Source organism: Clarias gariepinus, chromosome 10 (assembly GCF_024256425.1).
Source record: "Clarias gariepinus isolate MV-2021 ecotype Netherlands chromosome 10, CGAR_prim_01v2, whole genome shotgun sequence".
Taxonomy (NCBI): Eukaryota; Metazoa; Chordata; class Actinopteri; order Siluriformes; family Clariidae; genus Clarias; species Clarias gariepinus.
The window spans coordinates 17,731,791-17,759,649 of NC_071109.1; the positions used below are offsets into that span (position 1 = coordinate 17,731,791).

Genomic DNA, 27,859 nt, shown 5'->3' on the forward strand with positions numbered 1-27,859 from the left:
AGGCATTAAGCAAGGTACACTGTATACAGACTCAGTCTATACTGCTTTATCCTGTGTACAGGGTCACGGGGGGCGGAGGGGAATGGTGGGGGGTTGGAGCCTTTCCCAGGAGACTTGGGGCATAAGGCGGGGTACACTTATCGCAGGGCATACACACATACACACATTCCACGCCAAATTAATTAGACTGATCTGCATGACAGGAGTACCCGGAGGAAACCCACCAAGCATGGGGAGAACATGCAGACTCCATGCATACAGACCTGAGGCGGGAATTGAACCTGGACAGTGGAAGTGCAAGGCGACAGTGCTAACAGCTAAACCACCTATTATTATTATTATCATTATTATTAACTAAATTATTAGAATTTGTTTATTTATTTTTTTAAGTAGAGTTGAAGAACATTCTCCTAGTTCTCTTTCGATAGTTAACAGGTTATCCTTAGTGAAGATTATTATTTATTGTCAGTGTGCACAAAATACAGTAAGGAATACACCCAACACTGTTCCTGATGCAGTGGAACTGTCAGTTTACAGTACATTGGCAGTATCTTGCGGCTGCTGGTGTGTGTTTCCTCAGAGCTCCTCCATGAGGGCGCACTACTAGCGCTGTGTCTGGGAAACACCCTGAGCCACGGTGTGTGTGTGTGTGTGTGTGTGTGTGGGCAACACGGAGGGGGTCTTGGATGCTGGAGCATGAGATAAACACTGCATATATCCTGAGCCGGAAGCTTCTCAGCGGTCATGTTTGCCTCGCTATCTTTCCCCGCATGTATCCTGTGTGCTGGTTGGTGTTGAGAGGAACCGAGCTGCTGCCGCTTGGCTTCCCGTCGCCAGGCTGAGAGTGAGGATGCTGTGGCGAGCCGCGTGTGTGTGTGTGTGTGTGTGACCCAGACCACCGTGTCTAACCAAGCTTAACGACAATCCCGAGTCCGTGCATGTAGGCGAAAAATAAAACAAAGGGCCCCCCCTCGAATGGTCTCGAATCGCCATGTTTTTGTGACTCGGGCGCTGAGCAGAGGCGTGATGAAGGCACTGAGGACGAGCAGCTTCCTGAGGCGACTGTGTGTCTGCGCCGGACTCATCGCCCTCAGCTGGCTTCTCCGCGTAACAGGTGCGTGACTCTCACACCTCTTAAACTGGGCGTCTGAAACAGCTGTTCATTCATTCCATTAAACATCCATTCATTCCATCTGTTTTAGTGCATCATTCACACTGTATGATTCAACAAGGTGGAGTCAGAGATGTTTTACACCACAGCACTAAACAGGTTCTCTTGCTCTGCCAGCTGTCTGTACAATACATGCTCAGGTGAACACATAGTGTTTTTGGAACCTCAGGTTCTTCTCCTTTAAAAAAATTTTTTTTAAAGCATTAAAACAAGGAGATGTGTTGCTGGAAAGCAGCTTGTGTAGAAGTATGCAGTGTGTACAGTAAGTAGTGCCAGCTGCTGTACACCTCACGCCGTGCCTTCTGTGTGGCTGCAGCTGCTCCATCAGCAAAGCATTAACAAAGAATACAAAACAGACTGCTATACACTACCTGTCTAAAGTTTGGACACACCTAACTATCTAATTCCATGGTCTTTCCTGATTTTTATTTTATGAGGATATTCAGATGTCTGCTGCTTTTTTTGCTGCTCTGTAAACCTTTTATAATGGCTCTAATCAGTGCTGATGTTAACTGGTGATTTTCGAGGCTGGTAACTCTCAATGAAAAGTTTCTGCGGCAGAGAAAAGTTTTGCTTTTGCTTTTTTGAGATGGTCTTCTTGAGAGCCAGTTTCATCATTTCATGTTTGATAGGTTTTGCAAATGCTATTCTTGTAAGAACTATTCCAAACCAGCTGACCTTCGTGACTTAAAATAACAACTGACGTCGTTATTGTTGTTGCTTAATTACCTAATAGTTTTGAAAAAAAAATTCTATTGTTTCTGAATGTGGAAATAAATTCAAAATAGTGTCCAAACCTCTTACTGGTACTATATACAGTGCATCCTGAAAGTATTCACAGTGCATCACTTTTTCCACATTTTGTTATGTCACAGCCTTTTTCTAAAATGGATTAAATTCATTTCTTCCTCAGAATTCTACACACAACACCCCATAATGACAACATAAAAAAGTTTACTTGAGATTTTTGCAAATTGATTAAAAAAAAATAAGTTTATACAGTATCAGGCCTTTATGGTAGAGTGGAAGCCACTCCTTAGTAAAAGGCACAGGGCAGCTCGCTTGAAGTTTGCCAAAAGGCACCTGAAGGAATCTCAGACCATGAGAAACAAAATTCTCAGGTCTGATTAGACTCTCTGGCCAGTCTACCATATAGGCCTGACTGGTGGATTGCTGCAGAGATGGTTGTCCTTCTGAAAGGTTCTCCTCTCTCTAAAGAGGACCTCTGGAGCTCTGACAGAGTGACCATTGGGTTCTTGGTCACCTCCCTGACTGAGGCCCTTCTTCACCGATTGCTCAGTTTAGATGGCTGGCCAGCTCTAGGAAGAGTCCTGGTGGTTTTGAACTTCTTCCACTTACGGATGATGGAGGCCACTGCGCTCATTGGGTCCTTCAAAGCAGCAGAAATTTTTCTGTAAACTTCCTCAGATTTGTGCTTCGAGACACTTTTTTGTCTCAGAGGTCTACATACAATTCCTTTGACTTCATGCTTGGTTTGTGCTGGTTGTGTGCCTTTCCAAATCATGTTCAATCAACTGAATTTACCACAGGTGGACTCCATTTAAGCTGCAGAAACATCCTGAAGATGATCAGGGGAAACAGGATGCGCCTGAGCTCAATTTTGTAAATGCTGTAAATACTTATGTACAGTACATGTTCTTTTTTATTTATTTTTTATTTTTATTTTTAATAAATTTGCTAAAATCTAAAAAAAAATGCATGTGAATACTTCCCGGACGCTCTGTATATATATATATATATATATATATATAACACATATAATAACACTAGTACTACTACTACTAATACTACTACTACTAATTATTATTATAAAAATGCTATCCCTTTACAAAAGCCAACATTTTTGTTAATTATGTAATTTTTTTATTATTTATAATTATTTAAATTATATTAATTAAATATTTAAATTAATATTTTTATTTAAGTTAAAAGAAGACACAAAAAGGATTATCATGTCATTGATTATTCATGATTAAGAGGAGGTATCTTGACTGAGTTCTGTGTTCCCAGTATAGTAGTGTAGAAAAATCTATACTTGTACAATTTAATCTAATTGTTCTGGTTTTACAGATCCCCCGGGTGTTACAGATTTTGATCCAGTTTGGCCTAAACGACAACTGACTCAGCAGAGTGGAGAGTCGAATGAAACATCCAGCAAACCCCGAGCTGGTGAGTTCTAGTCAGTTTGATTTACCTTTTCTATTTATCCCACAAATACACCACCACACAAAAACATAACATACAATTATTCATTCTCCTAACTTTATGAGGAAACATGAGCATAGAATTGTTAGAGGAGCAGTTATACAAGTTCTGTCCACAGCACACACACACACACACACACACATAAACAAACTGAGACAGAAAAACAATTAACTGTGAGTGTTCGGGTAAGTGTTAGTGCACAAAGAGTTTCTCTTTCTCTCCTTTTCTCCCCCTCTCTCTATCTTTCTGTCTCACTTTAATACTACTTCTTTACTTCCTCCTTGCTATTCCATCTTTTCCTCGACCATCATTTACAGACAGCTGCCCCCTTTCCGAGCCAAGCCCCCTTTGAGGCTTGGTGTTGCTAAGCAGCAGAATCAGTAATTTCGGAACAGAGGAAGGTCTGTTTAAAGCAGTCAAAGCATGCTGCTTAATAGAAACACGTCACACAGTGCTTTTTTTTCCTGATCAGTCCTCTAATCGCTCACCTACTGCAATGTGTCTCTGTCTCACTTACTTGGCCCTCTAAAGCCAGCTGTCCTTGATCATTCATGCTTCCCGCAGTGAGTGAGCTTTGTTGTACCCTGTAAAATCACTGTATCCATTACAGTTAAACTCTAACATCAACCATATCGAGAGATTTTTTTTCCTAAAGTAACAAACCAGGAGGAATTTTCTAGTTAGACTTGCTAACCGCCTTTCTTTTGCAAATGAGAAAACAATATTGACCTTCGGTTGGTTCTGACTGTGGTGGATCCCTGAAAAGGCCAGAAAGGAAAAACATTAAAGCAACACAAATACTGTTTCTGCCCACAGGATGTTTATACTCCTCCAAGTCAAAGTTTCAGTTCACGTTTTTGTATGGAGGTAAAAAACTGTTTCAATCTGCTTAATATGTCTCAGTTAAAACTTATTATCTTATGGTTTTTAATTATTTAATAATGAGGTTGAGCATCAAACATCAATTGCTTATGGCTTTTTCAAGAGATTTCCTGGGGCAAATGTGACCTACCATAACTTATTATTACATATACATAATTTTTAGAACTGAAACTTTGTACTGCATTATACTGTTTACAATAATTTTGTTGGTCATCCTTGTGGATTCTTATACCCATAACTTTGAAACTATTGATAAGTGAAATAAATAACATTAATTATCTCATTACAGTGGCACCTGTCTGACAGGTGGGGTACATTACAAGCCTCTCTGATACATGTGGGGAGCTTGGCTACCCCCGACTGGTCCGATCCTACAGAAGAGCTACTACAGCACAAATAAAAAAATAAAAAAAAATGAAGCCTGGCTATAACAGAAAAGTACCTGAACACATAGTACATCACTGCTTCATACATAGGGGCTGCGTAACTGCAGACTGCAGCCCACTGTGACCCCTGTATATTGCCAAAAGCATTTACAATGAGCATGTGAAAATCAGAAATGGGCCAGGAGCAATGTAAAAAAACCATGTTTTCCCTTACATCTCATGAACTACCAGGTGTGCGGCCATTACTTACTTGTGGGGAGCCATGGCACCCAGGTGTGTGTACTGTGGGAAGAAGGCAAGCTGGTGGAAGGTGTTGCTCTGGACAATCTTCTGCTGAAAAACTTTGGGCCCTTGAATTTATGTGGTTGTTACTTTGACACTTTCCACCTACCTATTATTGCTGAGTGCTCTCCTTAATGGAAACGGTATTCCCTGATGCCAGTGGACTCTTTGAGGAGTATAATATACCCTGTCACACTGCAGACATTGTTCAAGAATAGTTTGAGGAACACAATAACCAGTTTGAGGTGTTGACTTGGCATTTAAATTCTCTGGGTCTCAAACTCATCTATGGGATGTACTGGTTAAACAAGAAAGAAAAAACTACTGATAGCTTGGTGTCAGATACTATAGCACTCCTTGGATGGTCTTGTGGACTCCATGCTTCAATGGGTCAGAGGTGGTTTGGTGGCACCTACACAATGTTAGTCAGATGGCTTTATATTTTATGGGTGATGTCATCATTTGGTTAACCTGGCCTTCTGAAAGGTCTTTGTGCTGTTTAAAGATCCGCTGAGAGCATCCCTATAAGTTGTTGCCAGTTTTTTTTTTCAGGTGATGTACTGTATTAATAATGTATCTTTTTTCTGATTTTAGATGATTTGAGAATTCTTTAACTCAATTAGTGCCACCAATTTGTGTATAATCCTACAGTTGATTGACATTTAATCAGTCAGTTGCACACTGCTGTCTAATGGAGGAGAAGGAATTGAAAAGGATCATAAAGACTTTATTCTAGGACATATTTTGCCTGCAGATGCTTTAGCATTAGTAGGCTCCTAAAGCAGATCCTTAGAAAACAGCCATGCTACAATTTTGATGCTATTTCATCATTTCTTCAGTTCAAAAAATTAAAAATATTGTTTTGTGTCCTGAGTACAAACACTAAAGCAGTCATGACATGAAGGGAAAAAAGGCTTCGAAGGTTTTCAGTTGCTTTTATGTCAATAATTTAAGCAGCCTGTTCCATCTCTAACCCTTTACTAATGCACTGTGATTTTCTTTCCACACACACACTCACACACACGTCTCCCCAGCGATCAATGAATTTCCTAAAGATGTCTTCACTAAGGAGCAGAGAAGGCATGGGGCGCTACTGCTGCATGTCCTCTGCGTGAGTATTTTCCATTTTGTCTACTGTAACTTGACAGTCACTACGAATGCTAGTTCAGTCGTCAATATTCTCCTTTTGTCTTTGGGGTCCATCTGCAGGCTGTTTACATGTTCTACGCTCTTGCCATTGTCTGCGACGTGTACTTTGTGCCATCTCTGGAAAAGATCTGCGAGGTCAGAGCTGGTTTGCTATCGTCTCTGCTGTCCACCATTATCCATGTAAGAACACTCATTCCTCTGTGTACATTACATCTTTAGCAGCTTTTGAATTGCAGAAACTTCATCTGAGCGAGGATGTTGCCGGAGCCACCTTCATGGCAGCAGGAAGTTCTGCTCCAGAGCTCTTTACCTCATTGATTGGTCAGTGTTATTGCACTTGCTTAATCAGCGTGGTGATTTTTTTTTTTTTTTTTTCGTTGTAAAAACCATATTTGGATAACTGTATTTAAACCTTGTCTCAGGTGTGTTCATCACTAAGGGAGATGTGGGAGTTGGCACCATTGTGGGTTCTGCGGTCTTTAATATCCTGGTTATCATTGGAGTGTGTGGCATATTTGGTGGACAGGTAGGAAATGTATTTTTCCAGTGTTTTCTCCCACAAAATGGATAAATAGAGCCGTAAAGACATCTCGTTTTCTTTTTGCACACAGACAATCACACTCACTTGGTGGCCTCTCTTCCGGGACTCTGTTTACTACATCATCTCAGTCCTGGCTTTAATTCTGGTGGGACTTCTCAGAAGTACATACTATAGAATGTAAAGCTATTGTATATATTGTATTGTATTTGTTACAGACAGACATGTTCTTGACTTGCAGATCATTTATGATGAGAAAGTTCACTGGTAATATTTTTATCAGTATTTTTTATATTGCTTTTAAGAAAAAGTATAGAAATGTTTAAAGAAAATCTCAGATGTTGTGATATTTTTTGCTTGGTACAGGTGGGAGGCTATAGTCCTTATATTGATGTATGGAATTTACATCCTTATCATGAAGTATGTAATGATCAGTCATTGAAATCAAATACTTTACACCAAGTTTTAATGATAATGTAATGATGGCTGATTATCTGCACGTGTGTGTGTGTGTGTTTGTGCTGGGAATGTTTCAGGTTTAATAGTCAGATCTGGGGCTGGGTGGAACTTAGGTGTGGTATACCTGGCCAGCCATGCTTGGTGAGCAGCATACGGCAAGATGTAGCAGCGGAAGAAGCTAGCACACACTGTGACACTTCCATGATCCTGATGACGAAAGGTGTGTGTAGGTGTTGCTTTTTAAACTCTTCTATTAATTAAAACAACACACTAAAATAAAAAACCCTTGCACGGGAAGCAGTGCATTGTTCCACTCGGAGATGTTTAAAGATAAGAAGCACTAAAAATCCTTTGTACTGCTCAGGTCGGTGTGTGAGTGAACAGGACTCAGCCGTGGTGATGGTGGATGAGCTGATGAGTCTGCATCCTCACCAGTTCTTCGTATCCGAGGCAAGCCTCCATCTCATGGTCCCTCCATTCACCCTTACACGTGCCTAAGCAGGGCTAAGGAAATGTCCACCCTTGCACACTTCATGTTAGCTGACTATCCGACGCAGAACTTTGAATTATTTACTAGCCTTAATTCAAACTTGTTAGTTTTTCATTAGTTTTCAACCAAGGGTTAGTTAGCTGTGTTTAACCAAGATGTAACATACAGTATGTATAAACCCATAGATTATGCAAGTGACACCAGGGTACTGCAGACATAGACTTTTTGACTCTATGCCCAGCCAGATCCAGCAGGTTTTAAAGACTAAAACACTGCATACCTAACATGGATTGTTGTATAGAAATTTCGCTGCATTAAAATAATATATTATTCTTATTATATTGTTTTTCATTATTGAAAATTATTGAAAATTTGATGATGTCATTTAAACACAGATTTTCAATTTTATCTCAATACTTTTGGCCTCTTTTTCATAATGTATCGAATGCAGTGAAGGCAACAAAATAGTTGCATTGATGATTTTCCCTTACAGCTAGTCCAGTATTTTAATGTAGATACCCTTTCTCGTTCCGTAGCCCTTGCTTATGGTGCCAGATTTTGACCCCCCAAAATATTTTGTGTTTAAATCTGGAAGAATAGTGCTGAACTGTAAACTTCACTGGAAAAATTTTAAAAATCTTGAATGTTGATATTGAGATATCATTTAAACATTTGGTTCCATCATAAAAAAATCAACTGTAGAAAGATCACAGCTATGATTAATAATGAAAGCTATGGAGCAGTTGTGGACAATGGTCATGTGATGACCCCATTCCAGGGTGATGGGCACATTTGGGTAAGAAGGGAAGCACATGAAGCAATGCTTACATTATGTTTAGTGGTTTTAACTCTCACATTGTGTTCACTACTTGGTAAATTACATACAATCTTCTAATTGAAAGAATTTGGGGTGGGTCCCTCTGACATTCTTCCTCTCACTTTTATCCAACAGAGGCAAAGGTTGATTATTGGCCGGGGCTCAGGAGAAGGTGGCAGTGGGTCAGGAGAAATTTCTGGTCAGGAGAGCCCGGGGATGGAGGGAGCACCTTGGGGACTTGAAAATGGTGACAACATGGACTGCGAAACCGAACCGCTAGAAGAGACAAGGGTGAGGGGCAAGGGGGGAACAACGGAGAGAGAAGAAGAAATGGGGGACACACAGCCCAAAGATACAGAGGAGGATGAAGAGGCAGAGGAAGAACAACCCTTCAATCCTCTGATTGTGCCAGGCCAGTGAATTTTAAATATGTAAGATAAAAATACAGAATCCTCTGGACTGGTACCATTTATGTAGATGGGTTGTCTGATATTTTGAGACATGGCCTCATTTGGGATTTTTTTTCTTTGTGACCTGATTATTGGTACTCATGTTAAATTGCATAAATGGAACAAGCCATTCTTAGACTGAGCAGCAAGAAGAAGTCAAAGGAATGTGCTTTGTATTTTACTTAGTTATTAGAGATCTATTTCATTCCAAATGCTGCGAGTGCCATTATATATCTCAGATACAAAAAGCTCATATAAAAAGCTATCCTTCCCTGGCTTGTCGCTCAGGTCTGCAATTCTCTGGTAGGGCGTGGCTCAGCAATAGCTCATTTAAAATGTTGAGGATAAAATGTCACATTTAGAGCCATAAAGAAGGGTGTTTGAGGTATAAAAAATGCATTATCTGAGAGGTGTTTCAACTGGTGCTTTAACAAACATGCTTCTGAGACCTTTGTTAACTTAATAGAAAGAAATAGAAAATTATAAGAAAAATAGTTTTCTTTATACATTGTTTTCTTTATGTAAATACAATTTAGGTGTTGATTTAATACAAGTATAATCCATGAGTCCATAAAGTCATTTTAATATTTAGATTGTATAAGGGGTAAATTTTCCAATCTTCTCTTGTCCAATGTTGATGAGCTCATGCGAACCGTAGCTTCAATTTAAAATTATTATTAGTTGGCAGAAGTGGCACCCAGTGTGGCGTTTTGCTTTTCGAGCCCTGTTTAAAGGTTTGGTGTGGTACGTGTTTAGAGATTCCTTAATTGTAGCTAGATGTTATTAGAGTTAGTGTTGCCTTTCACTCCGATCTGTTCACTCTGGCCTCAACAACGCATTTTTACCCAGAGAACTGCTGCTTACTGGATATCTTCTCCTTTTTAGACCATTCTGATTACATGGTTGTGAAAATCCTAGAAGATCAGCAATTTCGGAAATAATAGACAAAAAAACAGTTCAGGTGCCAGTAGCAGCTGGTACAGGTTGTGTTTATTAGCCTCCAACAATGACCTTTGCCCGTACCAAACTTGTCGATATATTACATTGCCTGTTGCAGTGTGTCACTGAGGCAGTGAGGCAGGGATTTCAAGCTTAAAAGGCTTCTGCATCTGTCACTGGAGACAATATGTCTGCTCTTCAACAAGCTCTTACCCCTGCATAAGAGCTCATTAATAAACATTGTATAATATCCCACCCAGTCACATGGGCAGATGTACGACAGAATGAATTATATCCTGGATGTGGATAGTGTTAACACCAGTCTGCAGCATCCGCAGTACCACTCCTTTTGTGCAATCCAATCTTCTCACTGTTTAGATAAACTACCATCACTCCCTGACAGACAGAGCTAATGAAAAAATCCTCATCTTATCTTTTCATCCCAATAGGCTCTGCTGCTAAATCAGCTAATAAATCAGCTAATGTAGTCTCCCTTCACTCTGGTTCTCCAGCCTCAAAAGACAAGGCAAAGTCTTGCTTAGCTTTTAAAGTTGCTTATGGCATTAAGGCAAGACTGCAGTTGGGGGAAGGTTCTGTCTGAGATATCCCTTTCTGATTTGGGAATAGATCATGTCTACCGTCGAAGTATTTACGGTTTTGTGTCTCTATTATAACATTATGCAACATAATGTTACTCTGCATCTGCAGCTCTTGTGTACAAAATAATAATCAGTAAAGTATTAGAAGCATCATTACCCATGACACACTCACTCATTCTGATGGTTAACTATTACAGGAGTAGCAACAAACAAAGGATTCGAGCACTAAAACCTACTCAGAATCAACTTCTTCAGGTCCTTGACAAGACAAAAATTGCCCACAACTAATTCAGTTTAAATACAGCCAAACATTTACACAAGCCCAGGGTTTCTTTTCCATGCATTTTAGCTATGAAGAAGTAAATAGATCATGTAAATTGGCAGTACCAGATGTTGGTAATGTACCAGATGTTTTGTAACCTGCAGGAGCCAATATTAAGGCCTTGTTCACACAGGCGGTAAAATCGAGCGTTTTTCTTGTGTTCCAGTGAGCGCGGCTCAAGCGGAAAGTGTTCCACACATAAGAGTCAATGAGAATGTTCACACGGGCTTTGATGACGTGCGTTTGTCCGGCTGCGCGTTTATACGGCATTAAAAAAACGTTGCATGCAGCTTTTTTTTGCCGTTTAAATTTCAACGAGTGCGTGGCCTCCGAGTGGCGCAGTGGTAAAGCGCTCGCCCTATCATCCGGAGATCGCTGGTTCGAACCCCGGATGATGCTGTTTTCCTCTCACAGCCGGAGGCACAGAGAGAGCTGATTGGCCAAGCTCTCTCAGGGGGGAGGGATGAGAGGTACTTGCGCTCCCACATTAACCACGGCTCTACAGCCAATCAGAGGCGTCTGTGAGCTCGCGCACACGGAAGGAGCGGCTAGCGCTTTCCTCCGAAGTGTGTTACTCCGACTGAGTGGTGGTAGTAGCCTTAATGTGGGAGCCTCCTAGTGACGGGGAGGAATTGGCCACGACTAGATTGGGGAGAAAAATTTCAACGAACGCAAGGAAACCGCTCCTAGTGCGTTTTCTTCGCGTTCATTTTACGCTTCGGAGCACCGGATATATCCCATGATCCTACATGCTATACATAGGGAAATGCGGAAAAGGGCAAAATAAAAAAAAATAATTGTTGAAAAACTTACGCGGAAATTTTCGCATTTCTTCATAAACCACAAAAAAACTTTCTTTAATCCGACGTTGTGCAGTCAGGCTACGTTAACACGGCAGGTCTCGATGCCCAATTCTGATTTGTTGCCTATATCTGATTTTTTTGACCGTCTGTTTACACGTTCTTTCAACTATGACTCATATATGATACACGTGTTTACACTTGCCATGCCATCTGAAACATCGCGCATACTTAAAGGGAGGTTCTTGCGCTACACACTAGCCAAGATAGACGAAGGTAAAGTATGCTTGACGCTCTGCGATATATGCAAAGTTCGCGAAACGTCACCATGGTTTTAAAAAGGAGGAGAAGAAAAAAACACTTTTCCTTTTTCATGTCACCTGCGATGTTATAATTCCACACGCGCTTCCACCGGAGAATAACATTACGTCATTAAACCGCGAAGAAGTCGCAGTTTTAATGACGTACAGAACGCAATGCCTCAGGAAATCCGATCTGTCTGTTTACACGACAATCACATTAGCACATTTCTGATTTATATCTGATTTATTTCCACATATGAAGGAGGCCTGAAACCAATCTCGAAATATCGGAATGCATGCGTTTTTTTCCTGTTTACACGGACATAGAACATATCCGATATGTGTCACATATGAGCAAAAAAATCGGAATTGGGTCACATTTACCTGACAGTGTAAACGTAGCCTCGGCGAGTGAACCCAGTAGCGGCGGGCTTTTATATCCAGTTCCCGACACTGCCCCCACAGGTTAACACACAAACTACAATTTGGGCTGCAAGTTGATGTTAGACAGAGACAAACAAACGCCGGTGTAGAAGAAATGTATTGGAGTTGTACAGTAAGTACAGGTACTTGTAGGATGTAGTGGATTAAAAGTAAAAGTATCCACTGATAAAAACTACTCACAAAAAGTAGAGATATGTGAAAATGGTACATAAGTTCAGTAATGAGGTAAATATACGTTGTTTGAACATATACACAATATATATATATATATAATTAAATATACACAATAATATAAAATTGTCTAAAATCAGTGACTTGGGAATTAAAAGTGTTATTTATTTTGTTTGTCAAGTATTGTTACTGTCCGAATGGCAAACAAATCCATCTTCATATTTAGCTTTTATTGGTAAACAATAAACATCATCTTTCTGTGCGTGATCCTACCGGCCTTCACATTACTGTACCTAGGCCAGATAGTGCTTATGATGGGGTTTAAACATAAATACATGTCCTCTGCAGTAAAGAGCTTGAAAAGTATCTATATTTTGAGCATCATCTCTGTTCCTATGTATTTTTACACAGGAGGGTGTTATGAACGTGTGAAATGGTTGCTCTCGTGGCCTTTAAGCTGTCTGCTTTATCACACTGTGCCCAACTGTTTGCTGCCACAGTGGGAGCGCTGGTTCATGGTCACTTTTGTGGTCTCCACACTCTGGATTGCTGTTTTCTCCTACCTCATGGTGTGGATGGTACGTATTATGGTATAGCTGTGGCCAAATGTTTTAAGAATGACACAAATATTAATTTTCATGAAGTCTGCTGCTTTAATGCATTTAGATCTTTTTGTCGGATACTATAGTGTGATTACAAATCTTTGACGTATGATTACAAAGATTTGCAAGCGTTAAAGGCTTTTATTGTACATTAAGTTTAGGCAGAAAGTAAATATTTGCACTGTTGACCCTTATGTTTCAAGACCTCTGCAATTTACCCTGGCATTGCTATTAATCAACTTCTGGATCACATCCTAACAGATGGCAGCTCGTTCTTGCATAAACAGTGCTTGGAGTTTGTCAGAATTTGTGGCTTTTTGTTTGTCCACATACCCCTTGAGGACTGAACACAAGTTCTCAATGGGATTATGGTCTGGAGATTCTTCCGGCCATAGACCCAAATTTTAATGTTTTGCTCCTTGAGCCACTTATCACCATTGCCTTATGGTGAGGTGCTCCATCATGCTGGAAAAGTCATTGTTTGTCATAAAGCCGTTCTTGGATGATCGGGAGAAGTTGCTCTCTGAGTATGTTTTTGTAACATTCTTTATTCATGGCGGTGTTCTTAGCCAAAATTGTGGGTGAGCTCACTCCCTTGGCTAAGAAGCAACCCCACACATGAATCCTGTTTCCGACTGTTTGCGCCATCCAATAAAAAAAAAGCTTATCCAGAGAAGAAAAGATGAGCGCTACCATCAGTCCTACTGTATGTCATGTCAACTGTAAAGCATCCTGAAACCATCCAAGTCTGAGGTTGCATGATGGAGCACCTTGCCATCAGCCAAAAGTGTTAACTTAATGCATTGGGGAACAAAACATTGAAGTTTTGGGTCCATGGCCAGGAAACTCCAGACCTTAATTCCATTGAGAACCGTGTGGACAAAATAAAATCCACAAATTCTAACAAACTCCAAGTATTGATTTTGCAAGCATGGGCTGCTTTCAGTCGGCATGTGAAATGCTTGTATTCATACTTCAGTATATGATGGTAACATGTAACAGAAAGGTCTAAAAACACTGAAGCAACAGGCTTTATGCAAAAACAATATTTGTGTCATTCTCAGAACTTTTGTTCATGTCTATACTTAACTTATAGCACTGTAACAAGTAAAGTTAAATTTTGTTCTGCCCTCATTTTTAAAAATACGGTCTTCCATATTCTGTGTTCTAGGTCACCATCATCAGTTTCACACTGGACATCCCAGATGTGATCATGGGCATCACGTTTTTAGCAGCCGGCACAAGCGTCCCAGACTGCATGGCTAGTCTTATAGTTGCCAGGCAAGGTACAGTAGATATACTTGAGCAGAGAAAAATGGTGTTCTAGGTCATTTAATTTTAGTTAATTAAATCCCATGTTGTTTAAATTTTGTGGATTTCCAGGTATGGGGGACATGGCTGTGTCCAACTCAATAGGTAGTAATATTTTTGACATTCTGTTGGGTCTTGGCTTCCCGTGGGCTCTACGTACACTCATGGTGGATTACGGATCAACGGTTAGTTCCTGCCAGTGTCATGAATTACAGTATATCTATGTGCTCTCATGTGACTTTTTTTAAAATATTTATTGCAAATAAATACTTCTCTCTTTTGCATTTGCTTCTCAGATCTTTATTAACAGCAGGGGACTCGTGTATTCAGTTATTTTACTGTTTGCTTCCGTGATTCTCACTGTAAGTACTGACACCAAGGCCCTATAGAACCTTGATTTGAATCTGATTTGATTAAAATAATTTCATTATCAGCAAAGAACCAAAGTTGACAGCTATTAATGTGTGTTATTTTGTTGTGCTGCAGGTTCTCTGTATACATCTGAATCGCTGGAGACTCGACCGGAGGTTAGGCCTGGGTCTTATGGTCTTGTATGCCATCTTCCTTTTCTGCTCGATCTGCTTTGAGAAGCTGTAGGTCACTTTATTTGGAGTAATTCGCTAATGTTTTTTTCATGAAGAATCATTACATTACTGTAATTATTGCATCAGAGGCATAAGGAGCAGGTCCTGTGTGGGTCAATCAGGGATTGGGGAATAATAAGGTGTTATTCCACACTGTATTATTAAAACTGCTGATAAGAAGTATTGATACACCTGGAAAGCTAATTCTTGCATGCAATTTACACCCCGCAATGTCATTGTAAAGAGGTCCGCTTGAAATTTTAAATATAAAATTATATTTGGCGACTATTGCAAAAATGTCAATACTAGTAAAAAAAAATTAATTCCTCATTTAGACACTGGGTGCCAGTAAACCTAAATCTATAACTGTGTGACTTTGCTATATTTAAAGGTTTATTCAAAGGGCCTACATTACTCGTACAAAGTATTTTGATAAACAACATACAGCACCAAAGAAACAAAAATTAAAAGTGAAAAGAAAGTCATAAAAGCAGGTTTTTTTTTATATAACCAAGAGAGGAAGATGACTCTGAAATCAACTGCTCTGAAATAATATGACCAGCAGATGAAATCTGTAAAATATGAATTTACAGAGCACCTCTTAAGCAGACACTTTAAGCTTGATAAGGGAAATAAAACTTTCTTTGGCCCCAATATAAACCCCAGTAAGACTGCACACTGTTGGTATACTGTAGGTACACTGCTAAACACAACATTGTTTCATAACTACATTTCTGTAAATTTTTTGGAACTGGCCATTACATTAGATTGAGTCCTGCAATGTGTGTTTTAATACTTAAAAGATATCGAAAATGTTTTCTTTCTTTTGTGACAGTTTGAGCAGGAATTTAAAAGCTGTAATAAAAAGTTATGATTATGAAACAGGTTTAACGTAAAAGTTTCTGAATGACGCCACAGGATATAATGTTTACAAAACACAAGTCACCTCTTGTAATTGTACATTTTCTACTTAAAAATTTCTAAAATTATGTAGTAATTATGAGCAAAGCAACAAAACAATTCTAAACTACATTTTGTTTCGAAAAAAGTCAAATGATTGTGTATGTATGATCCAATTGTTTTTTCTTTTTTTCTTTTGGAAAGGTATTTCTTTAAAGTATAAAAAAAACCCACAATGCTTCAGTATATAGATGTTTGACTCATTAACTAAAACAAAATATTAAAAATTTCTACAGTTTATTTTATTTCATGCAAATTTAGACACATTTTACTGCACGTTTTATACTTAAATACTGTTCTGTATGTTGGAATTCACCTTATGTTTTATTTTTTATTTAAATTCATAAAATCAGTAGATAGAAAAGATCTTTGCAGAGATTTGAAATAAAAGCCTAAATAAATCTAAAAAGTAAATACATCATTTGATGATTTATCTGTTTATAAATTATTATTATTATTATTATTATTATTATTATTATTATTATTATTATTTAGATTACAACAGTCAGGCATTTTTGTGGATATTTTTAGTCTGAACACTTTTAAAGTGATTTGTAATCTAAGCATATTAACTTATTCTTACAACTAGCTTTTATATGGATGAGATTATTAAAATTATCCCTAAACTTAAAATATTGACTGTCTCATCAATTTAAAGTTAAGGTTTTAAGAACTAAAATGGATTCAGAACCTGTTTAATGATAGCTTGGTTTCAGCATTTATATCATTCAGCCTATTTTATACTTCATGCTTTTTTATTGGAGTTTTTAATCATTCGCTCATCACTTTATGTTGGTTTGCTATAAAATACAATAACTCTTCGTAGCTGAATTAACTGCTCTTATAAAATACAATTGAAGTCTAAACATGTGTGAGTGCACACCTTCATATTTGTTACAGTTCTGTCTGTATTCTGAAATACTGTGTATGTTGTTGAGAGTGCAATTAAACTGGTATGCTGCAATGAAACTTTTGTAAGTCATTTTATTTCTACATCTTAAAATGTATAATATGCATAAACATAAAATATTCTGCATTCATGCAGTTTATACAATTAGAAAATCAGAAACTTTCAGTAATGTTCACATAAAACAATGGAAAAACAGAAGTGTATTTCAGGACCACCTAATCTATATTTGATTTTTCATAGAACAGTGTAAACTGCCTCATTATAATGAGGTCAGAGGATAATGGCTGCACGGCTTCAAGTTGATAGCCAAGTTATGGTATAACCACTCTGGTGAATAGAAAAACTTTATGTCAAGAAAAGTTATCTGAGGCAAAAGGGGGCACAATCTCACTCAGGCTAGGCAAGGATTTTCCAATCTTACTTTACCTAATAAAGGTGTGTCTGTGTCCACTGTAGCCTAAAATTCTCCCTTTTGGCTGAGAAAGGTGGAACTCGATATGGCTATTTTTCCCTTGTTTCACCTCATGCTTATGAGATACTACTGTATAGCTTAATACCCTCTTTTTGATTACAATGATTGTAAAAAGAGGTTGTATGAGTTACCAAAGCCTTCCTGTCTGTCTGGCTATTCTTCTTTCTCACAGAAATAACATTATTCACCATTATAGTGTTTAATATGAATCCTAACTAAAGCTTTTACATCATACACAAATCCTTAGGATTTCAAAATAATAGTAATAATAATGATAGTAATAATAATAATAATAATACAAAAAATTAATTTGTGCAAAGCACTGCTGTTGCTGAATCATGTATGCATCATACACCAATTGTAGATGCTAATTCATCAAGAAAGAATATATGAGTAAAGTGTCTATAAATTAGTTTATTTGCACAAGTCTGGCAACAAATTGGCTTGAGAGGATTAACATTATTAGGTACAAAATTTAGCAAGTAGGTTTTTGTGTACAGGTTTTGTGAGAAATTTCAACGGTCTGCCAAATCCATCAGTCTGCCATTCAGTGTGAAGGATTGGTTTTCTCCAGCATGACAAAAGAAAGAGAGACAATTCTCCAATTTATCCACCTGGAGTTCTTGCAATTTTTTTGACGATAATTGTTCTTTCTGGGAGTTTCTTTAGCTGGACACTGTGCTTTATCAAAGATCAAAATGATGTGGGATATAAGTACTGTCTGATACTTTTGCTCTGCAGATTCACAAACTTCCAGACAGCAGTATCCATCAGTATGACATAGTGTTGTTGTTTATCAAATATAATGTAGTATACACCTTTCACTTTGATAGATATGATCTAAAGATACCACAGCAACATTTTGGAACGCACGTCACATGTGCGTAAGGCCTTGGTGTATTTGTGCAAGTAACGATATGTGCTCTCTTCTGATTTATTAAGTCCCAAAGTGAACATCAATATTATTTAAAGCTGTAAAGCCAGCTTAGTACACCTTATATTTTTCGAAATAAAACATTTTTAGGTGTAGAAGGCATATAAAGCAAATGGTATGGTTTATTTTGAAGATGTATTCAATTAATGGTTTTATATTGTTGAAAGCTGAAAGGATTAAGGACGAAGGTGTAAATGTGTAAATTAACTTTTTTTTCGAATCGTGTAGTTGAGAGCCAGTCTTTAAATTAATGTCAGTTTTTAATAATGTAAATTAAATCAATTAGATAATATTTGCTAAAGAAATAAATAAAATAATCCTTGTGTTTATGTTATTTAGTTCACTAATCCACTATCCAAAGTGTCTAGATGTAATAATATTGTTTATAAGATTGTTACAAGAGATGCCAGCATATAATATTGCTTAACATGTACTGTAATTTGCTTATAGAAGCTAATAAATAAATAAATAAATACTGTAAATAAATAAATAAAGAAAACAGCTTAAAAAATATTACTGGAGGCTTATTCGATTTGTGTGATAACAATGGTAAATAATTTGAATGTTAAAATGTAAAATGTTCTTTTTGTTTTTACAATAATGTAAAATGAATTAATACAAATCTAAACAAATCTAATATTAACATGATGAATTCTCTTCATCATACACACACACACACACACACACACACACATATATATAATTATATATTATATACATTTATGTGGGTGAATGTGTCTGGTGTATATACATACCAACCGGTTTGCATCTGTTAGGCCTTGATAAAGAGTCCATATGGCCTATACATACAACAAGCTGCCCAGGTCATAAACAATGTGAGATGGCTGAACAGTGGCTGACTTGTAGCAGAGAGTCAACATTTGTTAGGGCTCACTGTGCAAGCAAAGATAGGCACCCTATGAATTGTGAGCGCACCCTGAATTACACCTATGACGAGAGTGTTGTCACATCAAAACCATTTACACTGATGTGGTGACATGAGCGATATTGATCCATCCAGGATAGATGGCTCTGGAAGATATAAAACTGAGGTCCTTTTGCAGAAACCAGAAAGCAGAGACTCAAGTAGTTCCAGATTCTGTCAGCATGCTGTCGATAGCACTTCTCTACATTTTGGCCATGGTTTTCCCTGCAACCAATACTTTACCTTTATACTCAGATACAGCACTTGCACCACAAGAAGGTAAGTTTTTTCTTAAACAATTTAAGAAGTCATAGGATTTTCTTTAATTTTCAATATTTGAGAGATGGAAATAACTGCAACGGATAATACGTACAACATATTTTATTTTACTGTACTAGGCTGCAATATCTATTATATTTTCATATTAACGACTGAATAGAACTGGCTCTTTTGGTAGCACTGATTGAAAGGTTTAAGTGTGTATTTAAAATAATTTTAAAAAAAATTCTACTGCAGTTGTATAGGTATTTGATTCCTTACATTCCTTATTGCTTACATTATATTGTATTAGGTTACAACAGTGTTACAATAATGAATATCTGTGCCACCCTCATTATGTTTAAAGTTTAGAGACTCAGTATACCTTTGGTGTTCTGCAGACATTTCTCAATTCCTCCAAAATGCATATCTAATAAAAATCTGTATTAGTGCTGTTTTGTGCACTAACATCAAGTTTCTGTATTCAGACTTTTTTCAGAAACTGGTGACACAAATAGATGATGGACAGAATGATGACCTGAGTGCTGTCAAATCCATTGTTCCAATTTTGCTTCACCAGGAAAGAAACAGAGACTCCTGGCCTAAAGGTGAGAGAATGTGAATGTGAAGTTTATATAGTTACAGTCATAAACAGTTATATGACTTCTCTTAACTTCTGCTGCATTTTTAAGGAAATAAAGAAAATCTTCAGCAGGATAAAATGAAGCACATGGTAGGAACCTTGTGATATTATTGTCTTATGGTTTTTTCACTTTCAAGTGATTCTTCCACTGATTGTGTAACATCAACAAAATTTGTCCCTCAGGCGGATGACCTCAAGGAAATAGTTATGAAATTAGCAGCAGCAGATAGCCTGGGTTCTCAAGGCTTTCTTCGATCTGAGCAGAACATACCCAAACCCAACAAGAGAGGTGAGATCTGGCTTTGTGAAATTGCTGCATGATTTGTATTCATTAACTGTTATCATGCTTGGAGAATGGGAAAAAATTAAGCTTTTACAATTATAAGGTTCTTATACATGCTGGACATGTACTTATTGTAGTTGGTGATCAGAAACCTCGTATCATATTTATATTAAGCAACACATTGAGCAATACACTGAGAAAAAATATTATTCACATATCAACCTATTTAAATTTATGGCAGAATGTCACCACAAATAAAATGTTAGACAAAAATAAATAAATGAAGGTAGACAATGGCAGGTTTCTGATAAACCCAAAAAATTAATTAATGTAGTACATTGATTTATATACACATTATATCAATGTGTAAAAGCAATATGAAGCCATAATGTATTTTTTTCTGAGTGTGGGGTCAGAGCTTGTAAGAATTCTGATAATCATATAAAAATGTAGAAAGTTAATCAGTTGTGTTTGCATCCATGCTTATTCAGTCATTGTTTTCAGTAGCAGTTTAGCGTGATATTAATAGTGTAACTTATTTTTAACACAATATATCTTTAAAGCAATATATTGTCGTGGTGTGCTAGGAATAACCAACAATGAACCTCTTTGTCTTTGTCTTTCCCTGACAGCCTGTTTTTGGAAATACTGTGTAACAAACTAGGAGTCCTGTGGGAATTAGAAGGGATCGGTCATCATAAAGGTCACTTATGAAACATCAACCCAGCAGGCCTTTTACAAGATGTGGTTCGAACATTGTGTCTGTATTTGTTATGCAAGTTCTGCATGTTCATAAAGAGAAAAGAATCAACAGATGTTCACAATGTTATTGATATATATAAATTGATTTTTATTTGTAATTAAATTGAGAAAGAAATGCTTTTGACCTTTTTCTTTAGTAACGATCCTATGTTTGATATGAATTCAACCTTTTTAGTGATACATTTACTTGAAATGTAGATGAATGCAGAATACCTGAACTATGTACATAACATAAAGGATCAGTTCATGTTGATTCAGACGTACGTTTGCAGACATAAATATGCTTCGTTATGATAGTGTTTTAGATTATAATTTTTTTCCTTCCTGTGCTGGTGAGCACATCAGGTAGTAATTAATTTCTACAGCAATAGTGGTTTTCATAGGGACGGGTTGCTAGCCTGAAGCCCAATCCTCCTCCTTTTTCATCCAGGGTTGGTGTCATGCAATAGGGGAGTGATTTTTATTGGCATAGGGTTAAGGGCCTTGCCCAAGGGCCCAACACCAATCCGACCATCCGATCAGCAACCCAGAGCCTCATTCCCTGAATCACCACTGCCCCCACCTTTATCTTACTTTGCAGTATTATAATAGCATGATACATAGCATATATAGAAATTGTGCATGTTACGATTAAATAGTTAAACTTACAGAGGAAATGTTTTTTGCAGGTTTAACAAATGTAGCTTTTTAACATTCTTTCGAAAAATCTCTAAAGGAGCCCCTAGAACCACATAAAAAAAAGATGTATAAACATTCAGAAGAATGTTTCACTGTGTTACCTACATATATACATTATGAACAAAGCAAATCACATTTGATGTACATTAAATTGCACATTGTGCCTGTTTAAAAGGCAACATAAGGGATTCAGCACTTGTGTTTTAGGTTGGTGGGATAAATGAATGGAAAAGCCATTAAATGGCACTGCAGTATAATTCAGAACATTAACAAACATTTCATTATTATACTAAACTCAGGAAATTCAGTCGTTTTTCACTGAACTTGACACTTAATTTAATTTAAGGCTATTTACAAAACAATTTAGGTAGAATGTCCTCCTTCATGTATAAATTTGTTGGGAATGCGAGACAGGAGATCTGAAGCTGGAGATTTATGTCCTCTTGCAAGCAACACTCAGATAGGCTTTCTCGATCTCAACACTTGCTGGACAAGTTTGGCTGAACTCCTCTCTCTCGTACGCATTCTGCAAGTAGCGATGTACCCCAGTGAAATGAGCCGGAATCTCAAAGTTACAGTACTTCTTGGCAGAAATCTTCAAATATGAATAAAATCAGACATATTATTACATTTGGTTTACTTTTGCCACAACTAATATTTTGTCTATTCCTTGATATAAAACATTTCAAGGAAATATCATGCATTTTTTGCATGTTTTTTTTTCAAATTTTCCTTCTCACCTTGATCACATGTAATTTGGGAAGCAAGTTGCAGTCTGCCAACGTCAGCCGATTGCCATCTAGATATTTCCTCTTGGAGACTGTAATGTCTTCAGTGGAGTTGTGGTCTATCTCCTCAGGCAGTGGAGTGTTTAGATAAATATCAAGGCGTTTAAATTCCCTTAGCAAAGCCTGCTCCTGTACTGTATGGACAAAGAATTAACAAATGTTTTCCAATTAAATTTTTATTGTACTTTTTTAAGAATATCTTTTGTACAGTTTTAAGAATATCTGTACATCTGTATACAGTATGCATGCGATTATCCTGTCAGCCAATCATGTAGCAGCAGAGCAATGCAGAAGCTCATGCAAACTCAAAGTTTCAGGTACAGTAATGTTCACATCAAACACCAGAATGTAATGTAAAGCTTTAGTGCTTTCATATTATTTCAAACTGTACACTTCATCATCAACTGTGCAGTTTTGTTGAGCCTGTGACTACTGCAGCCTCACATTTCTGCGCTGGCTGACAAAAGTAAAGTCCAATACGGGCTGCTGCTGCCGTAGTCTATCTACAGTATCTCAAGGTTTAAGTTCTAAGATGAGACGTTTTATGGAGTAGTAGTACCATCATCTTCTTGTCAGCTTGAGCAAGTCAGGTCATTCTCCTTTGAGCTCTCTAATCAGGAAGGCTTTTCTACCTGCAGAAGTTCTGCTCATTGAATTCATGGATTTAACTCTGGAGTCGTTTAGGAAAATCCCAGCATATCTACAGTTTCTGAAATTCTTTAACAAGTCTGGCTGATATCAGTAACCATGACACATTGTAAGCCACTTTAATCACACTGTTTTTTATATTTTGATGTTTGATGTAAACATGAGTTGTAGCTCTTGCGCTGTATAAGCATTTCTGCATGGGATGTGCTAAAATCCTATGAAATTGGTCTAAAAATCAAGATATCCATGTTATGCATGGATATACACGAATACAGTATGGTATTATATGAAAATAAAAATAAAAAGTAAATCAATAAAAGTTATTAATTATGTGCATTTTCATGTAGTTTGTAAAAAATAAAACTAACCTCTGTTGTTTGGACTGTTCTTGATAAAAGCAGAAAACTTGGCAAAAATGTCTGCACCCACATCAAACGACTCTTTATTCAGGGGACTGAGATGAGGGTATCTGAGGGTAGGGCAGGAGAAAATGGGTTAGATCTGTCAGTAATTTTATACTTTTAGATGGTTAATCACGGCTTGTGTGATGCCCCAAAGATTTTCAAAAGCTATAATGCAGAGCCCTTCTGAAGCTTGGACACACCTACTTATTTGATATATTATATATTTGTCTTGCTTGCCTTCACCTGCTTATGAACTTCAGTCACATACTGTACAATTCTGAATCCATAGGGATTAATGTGATGTTGTCCCACCCTTTGCACCTTTAACAGCTTCAACTCTTCTGTGAAGCCTTTCCACAAGGTTTAGAAGTGTGTTTACAGTTATGTTTGACCATTCTTCAAGTAGCGCATGTGTGAGGTCAGACACTAATTTTGGACTAGATAATAGGACTATAAAATTTGGAATATAATTGAGGTCAGGACTGAGTCTAGTTCTTCCACACCAAGACACTTATTCATGTCTTTATGGACCTTGTTCTGTGCACTGGTGCACAGTCATGTTCGAACGTGAGGGGCTACAGTATCTCCAAGGTTGGGAGCATAAAATTGCCCAAAAATGTCTTGGTCTGCTGAAGCAATAACAGTTCCTCTTACTGGAGGTAAGGGTCCGAGCCCAACTCCTGAAAAACAACCCCACACCAGTTTCAACATGACTGCGCACCAGTGCACACAGCAAGGTCCATAAAACAAGGCCTATTTTCTACATTGCACATAAAAGCAATGAAATGACAAAAGTAAAAAAGTCCTGATCCACCACTCATTTCTTCTTATTTAAGTTAATTTTCAAGTACATTCAATTAAAGAAATGGTACCATACGATTTAATATGACAGAGTGCAATGTAGCCTAAAGATACAATTTAAAAACTGGTTGTTTTTGTAATAACCCCATCACAACCTTATTTCCTCTCTCATCAGCAAAGCATTCAGCATCACCAGTATACTAATCACTGGCCTGATCATCTGTCATCATCTGCACCTGTTTCTCACATGCATTAGTCAGATGATTTTTTATGCTTGAATGATTCATAGGTCACTGAGCAGCTTAGCACGATAAACATTCCTCTGAAACTGGTCAGGAAAAGAGCCTTGACTGAAAATGAAACCTAAAACTTTCCAAAAATGAGAGCCAAAAAGGTACTTCACAAAGCCTGGGGAACTATTCCTCTAGATTGCATTAAAAATCCAAAAAAAGGCAAAATCAAAATATTTTGCTTTGTTTACTTTATTTATATTTATTGTTCTTTCTTTATTTTTATGTCTCCAGTATTCTATGTACATAATAGAAAAAATGAAGAAAAACCCTTGAAAGAGTAGGTGTGTCCAGATTTTTGATTGGCACTGTATATAAAACAATTCTATAATGTTTTATACAAACATACATTTGATATTAATCAGCAACAAAAATCCTCCAAGAATGTATTCATACCTGGGAGGGGCAAGGGTTGCCTCCAGAAACTCCTCAATCTTCATAAAGTCAGTCTTAAGGGTGCCGTTGTATAGGAGGAAAGGAGGGTTGGTCCCTGGAGCTAGGTCTTTCAGCTCCTCTGGCTTCCTGCACAGTAGAATTAAGAGTAGTCACAGTGTGGCCTACAGGGTGTGGATGAACTCATCAATCACATTATCCCACAATTTCTTGATTATCACTGGTTTCTCAATCATGCCAGAGATGATTAATTATCCTTTTGCATGTATTGCTATTTAATAAGCAAAGCACACGGATGTGGGAGAGGCTGGCTGTGACAGAAGCTGGCTGAATGACGGAATGAAAGCAAACAGTATTAACAAAAGTACGTTACACAGGTATGACAGCCACTCTGAATTAAATATCCATGGGCCCCTCCCAACCTGATTATCCCAGGAATCCAACAACTGATCACATTTCTGTAAATCTCTCCCTGTAAAGTATTATGGTTAGGGGCAGCACTTACTTCCTCATATCGACTGTAGTAACTGTGAATTTGACTCCTTTAAGCCACAGCACCATGAAGAGACTCTGACAGAAGGGACAGTTCCCCACATTCTCTCCATCATGGCCTGCCTAGAGACACACATGGCAAACATGTGTTTAACGCTGTAGCCAAACACAGGCTCCCATAGACATAAACTGCAGCAGATGAGCAGAACATGCAGTTGGGTTCAAAGTTATTAGTGACAGAGGAGGCATGAAAATCTATTATTTATTACTTTCCCCCTAATTCCTGATACATTATTCTGTCTTAAAGAAAGGATTATTTTTCGCCTGCTACCTTAAATACAATAGAAATAAATAAATAAATAAATAAATAAATAAATAGATAAAAATGTTAGCTGTGTGTTTGTGTGAAAAGGCTTTGTAAGGGACTTAAGCCAAAGAAAGGAGCACAACTACTCCAAAAGCAGCAAACCAAACCAAGAAGTTCTAGTGTCTAACTTCAAATAAATACTTGTTTTTGGAATGTGATTATTTTGTTTATTGCAAAATGTTTGAAATATAAATTAATTTCAAGTGTTAAAATATCTACATGCTTAAACATGTGTTTCTGTTTGGGCCTCACTAGGGGGTCTGATTTCCAGCATTTCTCTCTCTCTCTCTCTCTCTCTCTCTCTCTCTCTGTGTGTGTTAGATGATAAGATGCCACCCCCATCATCTCTAGAGGTGTGTACGTTGTGATAAAAAGCAGCGTGTAAGAGGACAGTTGACACGCCACACACTACTATGCAACTACAATACCATTACGACAGGACACTTAACCTCCAGTTCAGTACCAACATAACAGAGATCACTGATAAAGATGGCACATTTTCTTCACAGGTATTTTAAATTAAAATAAATTTTGCAAGATATTGGATTGAACCAAGAACCAAATATAGAAACTTTTTTCTAAGTTGCCTGGCTTTAATAAAAGTTTAATAAAGTCAGACGTCACTTTAAATTAGAAATAATATCAGAACTGAAGCTGTACATCTATTATGCAGGTTTGTGTATTAAGGGTAAAAAGAACACTTTTTCATTCCTTAGAAACATTTTAAAGAGTCTAGTATTAATAAAAAATTTAAAAAGGCTGACCTTTATGAAGAGCTCAATGCTTGGTTCTCTATCCTGTTGTAGTGCCATTATTTCCCACAATCCGGATGCTTGTAAGCGTAAAACTCTTTAAAAGTGTTCCCACAAATTAGTTGTGACCAAAAGGATAAAAGGAACTACCACATATACAGTATCTGTGTGCAGGAGTGAGCTGCCTGTTAGCTGTCTGCTCGGGGAACTGCTCCTTCTAAAGTCTAAAAGGGGAGGGAAAGTTAAATGGGTGTGGCATTGACTTGTGAGCATATAAACTAGTGGCCAAGTAGATGGCGTACCCAAAAATAGCTCACATCCTTTACTACACTGTTCTTAATTTACAGAAAGTGAAAGGTCTTTGAGTATGGAGTGGTCCTGCATTCCATTGACCAAAACCATCAACACCTAACATGTACTGTATGCTATTTCTGGTCCAGCCTGCCTCTCAGTAACACTACTCTCAGTGCCTGTGACTCTCAAAACAAAGCTTCCATTATGTCCAACCACAATGCCCCTCTCTCTTACGTAGTTTAATTAATGCTAATAGAAGAAAAAAAATACGATTTTTAGAGAATCTGAATGTATTTTCTAGTTTATACTATCTTGTGCAGAGGTAGTTTATTAAATTTGAATCAGAATTGAGATGAGAATGAAAATTTTACCGGTTTGTATTATAGTTTTCTAAGCCTTCCAGAAACTTCTTTTGAATGTTCTGGAAGAGGGCAGGCTCTGACTTCAGCCGTGAGTCATGCAGAGCGCGATGGGGATGGGAGTGTGACTTGTGCTTGTGAGTGTGTGATCAACATTTATGTAGCAACAGTTGCTCATTAAAACAATAAGAAAAATCAGCTAGATATATAAAAGGAAGCCCTGACTCACTGACGAGGTCTTAAGTTCATGATTCAATGCTTAGTTTAAACAGTTAAGTGTCAAGTGTTTGTTGTCTGTTACTATGGGCAACTTTTCAACTGTAATTTTACTGTTTGAACTCACATGCATAAAAAAAGAAAATAATTATGTAACCTGTGACCAAAAGACAGACATGCTCCAACGCTCAAGAAAACTAAAAATGGACGCTTAGGAGTTTTATTTCTGCTTTGCAGTTTTGTTGCATCACAGTGGGGATTTCACAACGGTTTGCGAAACAGTCCCAGTGGGCAGCGATATATATAT

At 37.6% G+C, this 27,859-nt stretch overlaps 3 protein-coding genes across 3 annotated transcripts; 2 read left to right on the top strand and 1 right to left on the bottom strand.

Annotated features, from left to right (window-relative positions):
* The first annotated feature begins 598 nt into the window (after positions 1–598).
* On the top strand, positions 599–16,318 carry slc24a6a (solute carrier family 24 member 6a). The gene is made up of 17 exons (XM_053506483.1): positions 599–1,114; positions 3,263–3,361; positions 5,982–6,058; positions 6,157–6,231; positions 6,333–6,417; positions 6,519–6,622; positions 6,708–6,782; positions 6,876–6,901; positions 7,001–7,054; positions 7,171–7,313; positions 7,458–7,543; positions 8,536–8,812; positions 12,838–13,004; positions 14,200–14,314; positions 14,412–14,524; positions 14,636–14,701; positions 14,826–16,318. The coding sequence occupies exons 1-17, from the start codon at positions 976–978 to the stop codon at positions 14,934–14,936; spliced, it is 1,812 nt and encodes a 603-aa protein (XP_053362458.1). The 5' UTR covers positions 599–975; the 3' UTR covers positions 14,937–16,318.
* A 2,978-nt stretch (positions 16,319–19,296) lies between these two features.
* On the top strand, positions 19,297–21,046 carry urp1 (urotensin-related peptide 1). The gene is made up of 5 exons (XM_053505752.1): positions 19,297–19,403; positions 19,871–19,990; positions 20,075–20,115; positions 20,209–20,314; positions 20,941–21,046. Exons 1-5 carry the CDS (start codon positions 19,307–19,309, stop codon positions 20,970–20,972), a joined length of 396 nt encoding a protein of 131 aa, XP_053361727.1. The 5' UTR covers positions 19,297–19,306; the 3' UTR covers positions 20,973–21,046.
* Positions 21,047–21,218: 172 nt separating this feature from the next.
* Positions 21,219–26,902, bottom strand: clic2 (chloride intracellular channel 2). Its single transcript, XM_053505750.1, has 6 exons — positions 26,696–26,902; positions 25,578–25,687; positions 25,076–25,201; positions 23,553–23,653; positions 22,489–22,670; positions 21,219–22,343 (listed from the first exon to the last, which is right to left on the bottom strand). Exons 1-6 carry the CDS (start codon positions 26,741–26,743, stop codon positions 22,182–22,184), a joined length of 729 nt encoding a protein of 242 aa, XP_053361725.1. The 5' UTR covers positions 26,744–26,902; the 3' UTR covers positions 21,219–22,181.
* Positions 26,903–27,859: the final 957 nt, after the last annotated feature.

Coding starts and splice junctions, on each gene's coding strand:
- slc24a6a (XM_053506483.1), top strand. CDS start 976: ATGGTCTCGAATCGCCATGTTTTTGTGACTCGGGCGCTGAGCAGAGGC. Junction 6,059..6,156: donor TACTGCTGCATGTCCTCTGC/GTGAGTATTTTC, acceptor GTCCATCTGCAG/GCTGTTTACATGTTCTACGC. Junction 7,314..7,457: donor CATGATCCTGATGACGAAAG/GTGTGTGTAGGT, acceptor TGTACTGCTCAG/GTCGGTGTGTGAGTGAACAG.
- urp1 (XM_053505752.1), top strand. CDS start 19,307: ATGCTGTCGATAGCACTTCTCTACATTTTGGCCATGGTTTTCCCTGCA. Junction 19,991..20,074: donor CAGAGACTCCTGGCCTAAAG/GTGAGAGAATGT, acceptor TGCATTTTTAAG/GAAATAAAGAAAATCTTCAG. Junction 20,315..20,940: donor ACCCAAACCCAACAAGAGAG/GTGAGATCTGGC, acceptor TTTCCCTGACAG/CCTGTTTTTGGAAATACTGT.
- clic2 (XM_053505750.1), bottom strand. CDS start 26,743: ATGGCACTACAACAGGATAGAGAACCAAGCATTGAGCTCTTCATAAAG. Junction 25,688..26,695: donor GCATTGAGCTCTTCATAAAG/GTCAGCCTTTTT, acceptor GTGTGTCTCTAG/GCAGGCCATGATGGAGAGAA. Junction 25,202..25,577: donor ACTACAGTCGATATGAGGAA/GTAAGTGCTGCC, acceptor TCTACTGTGCAG/GAAGCCAGAGGAGCTGAAAG.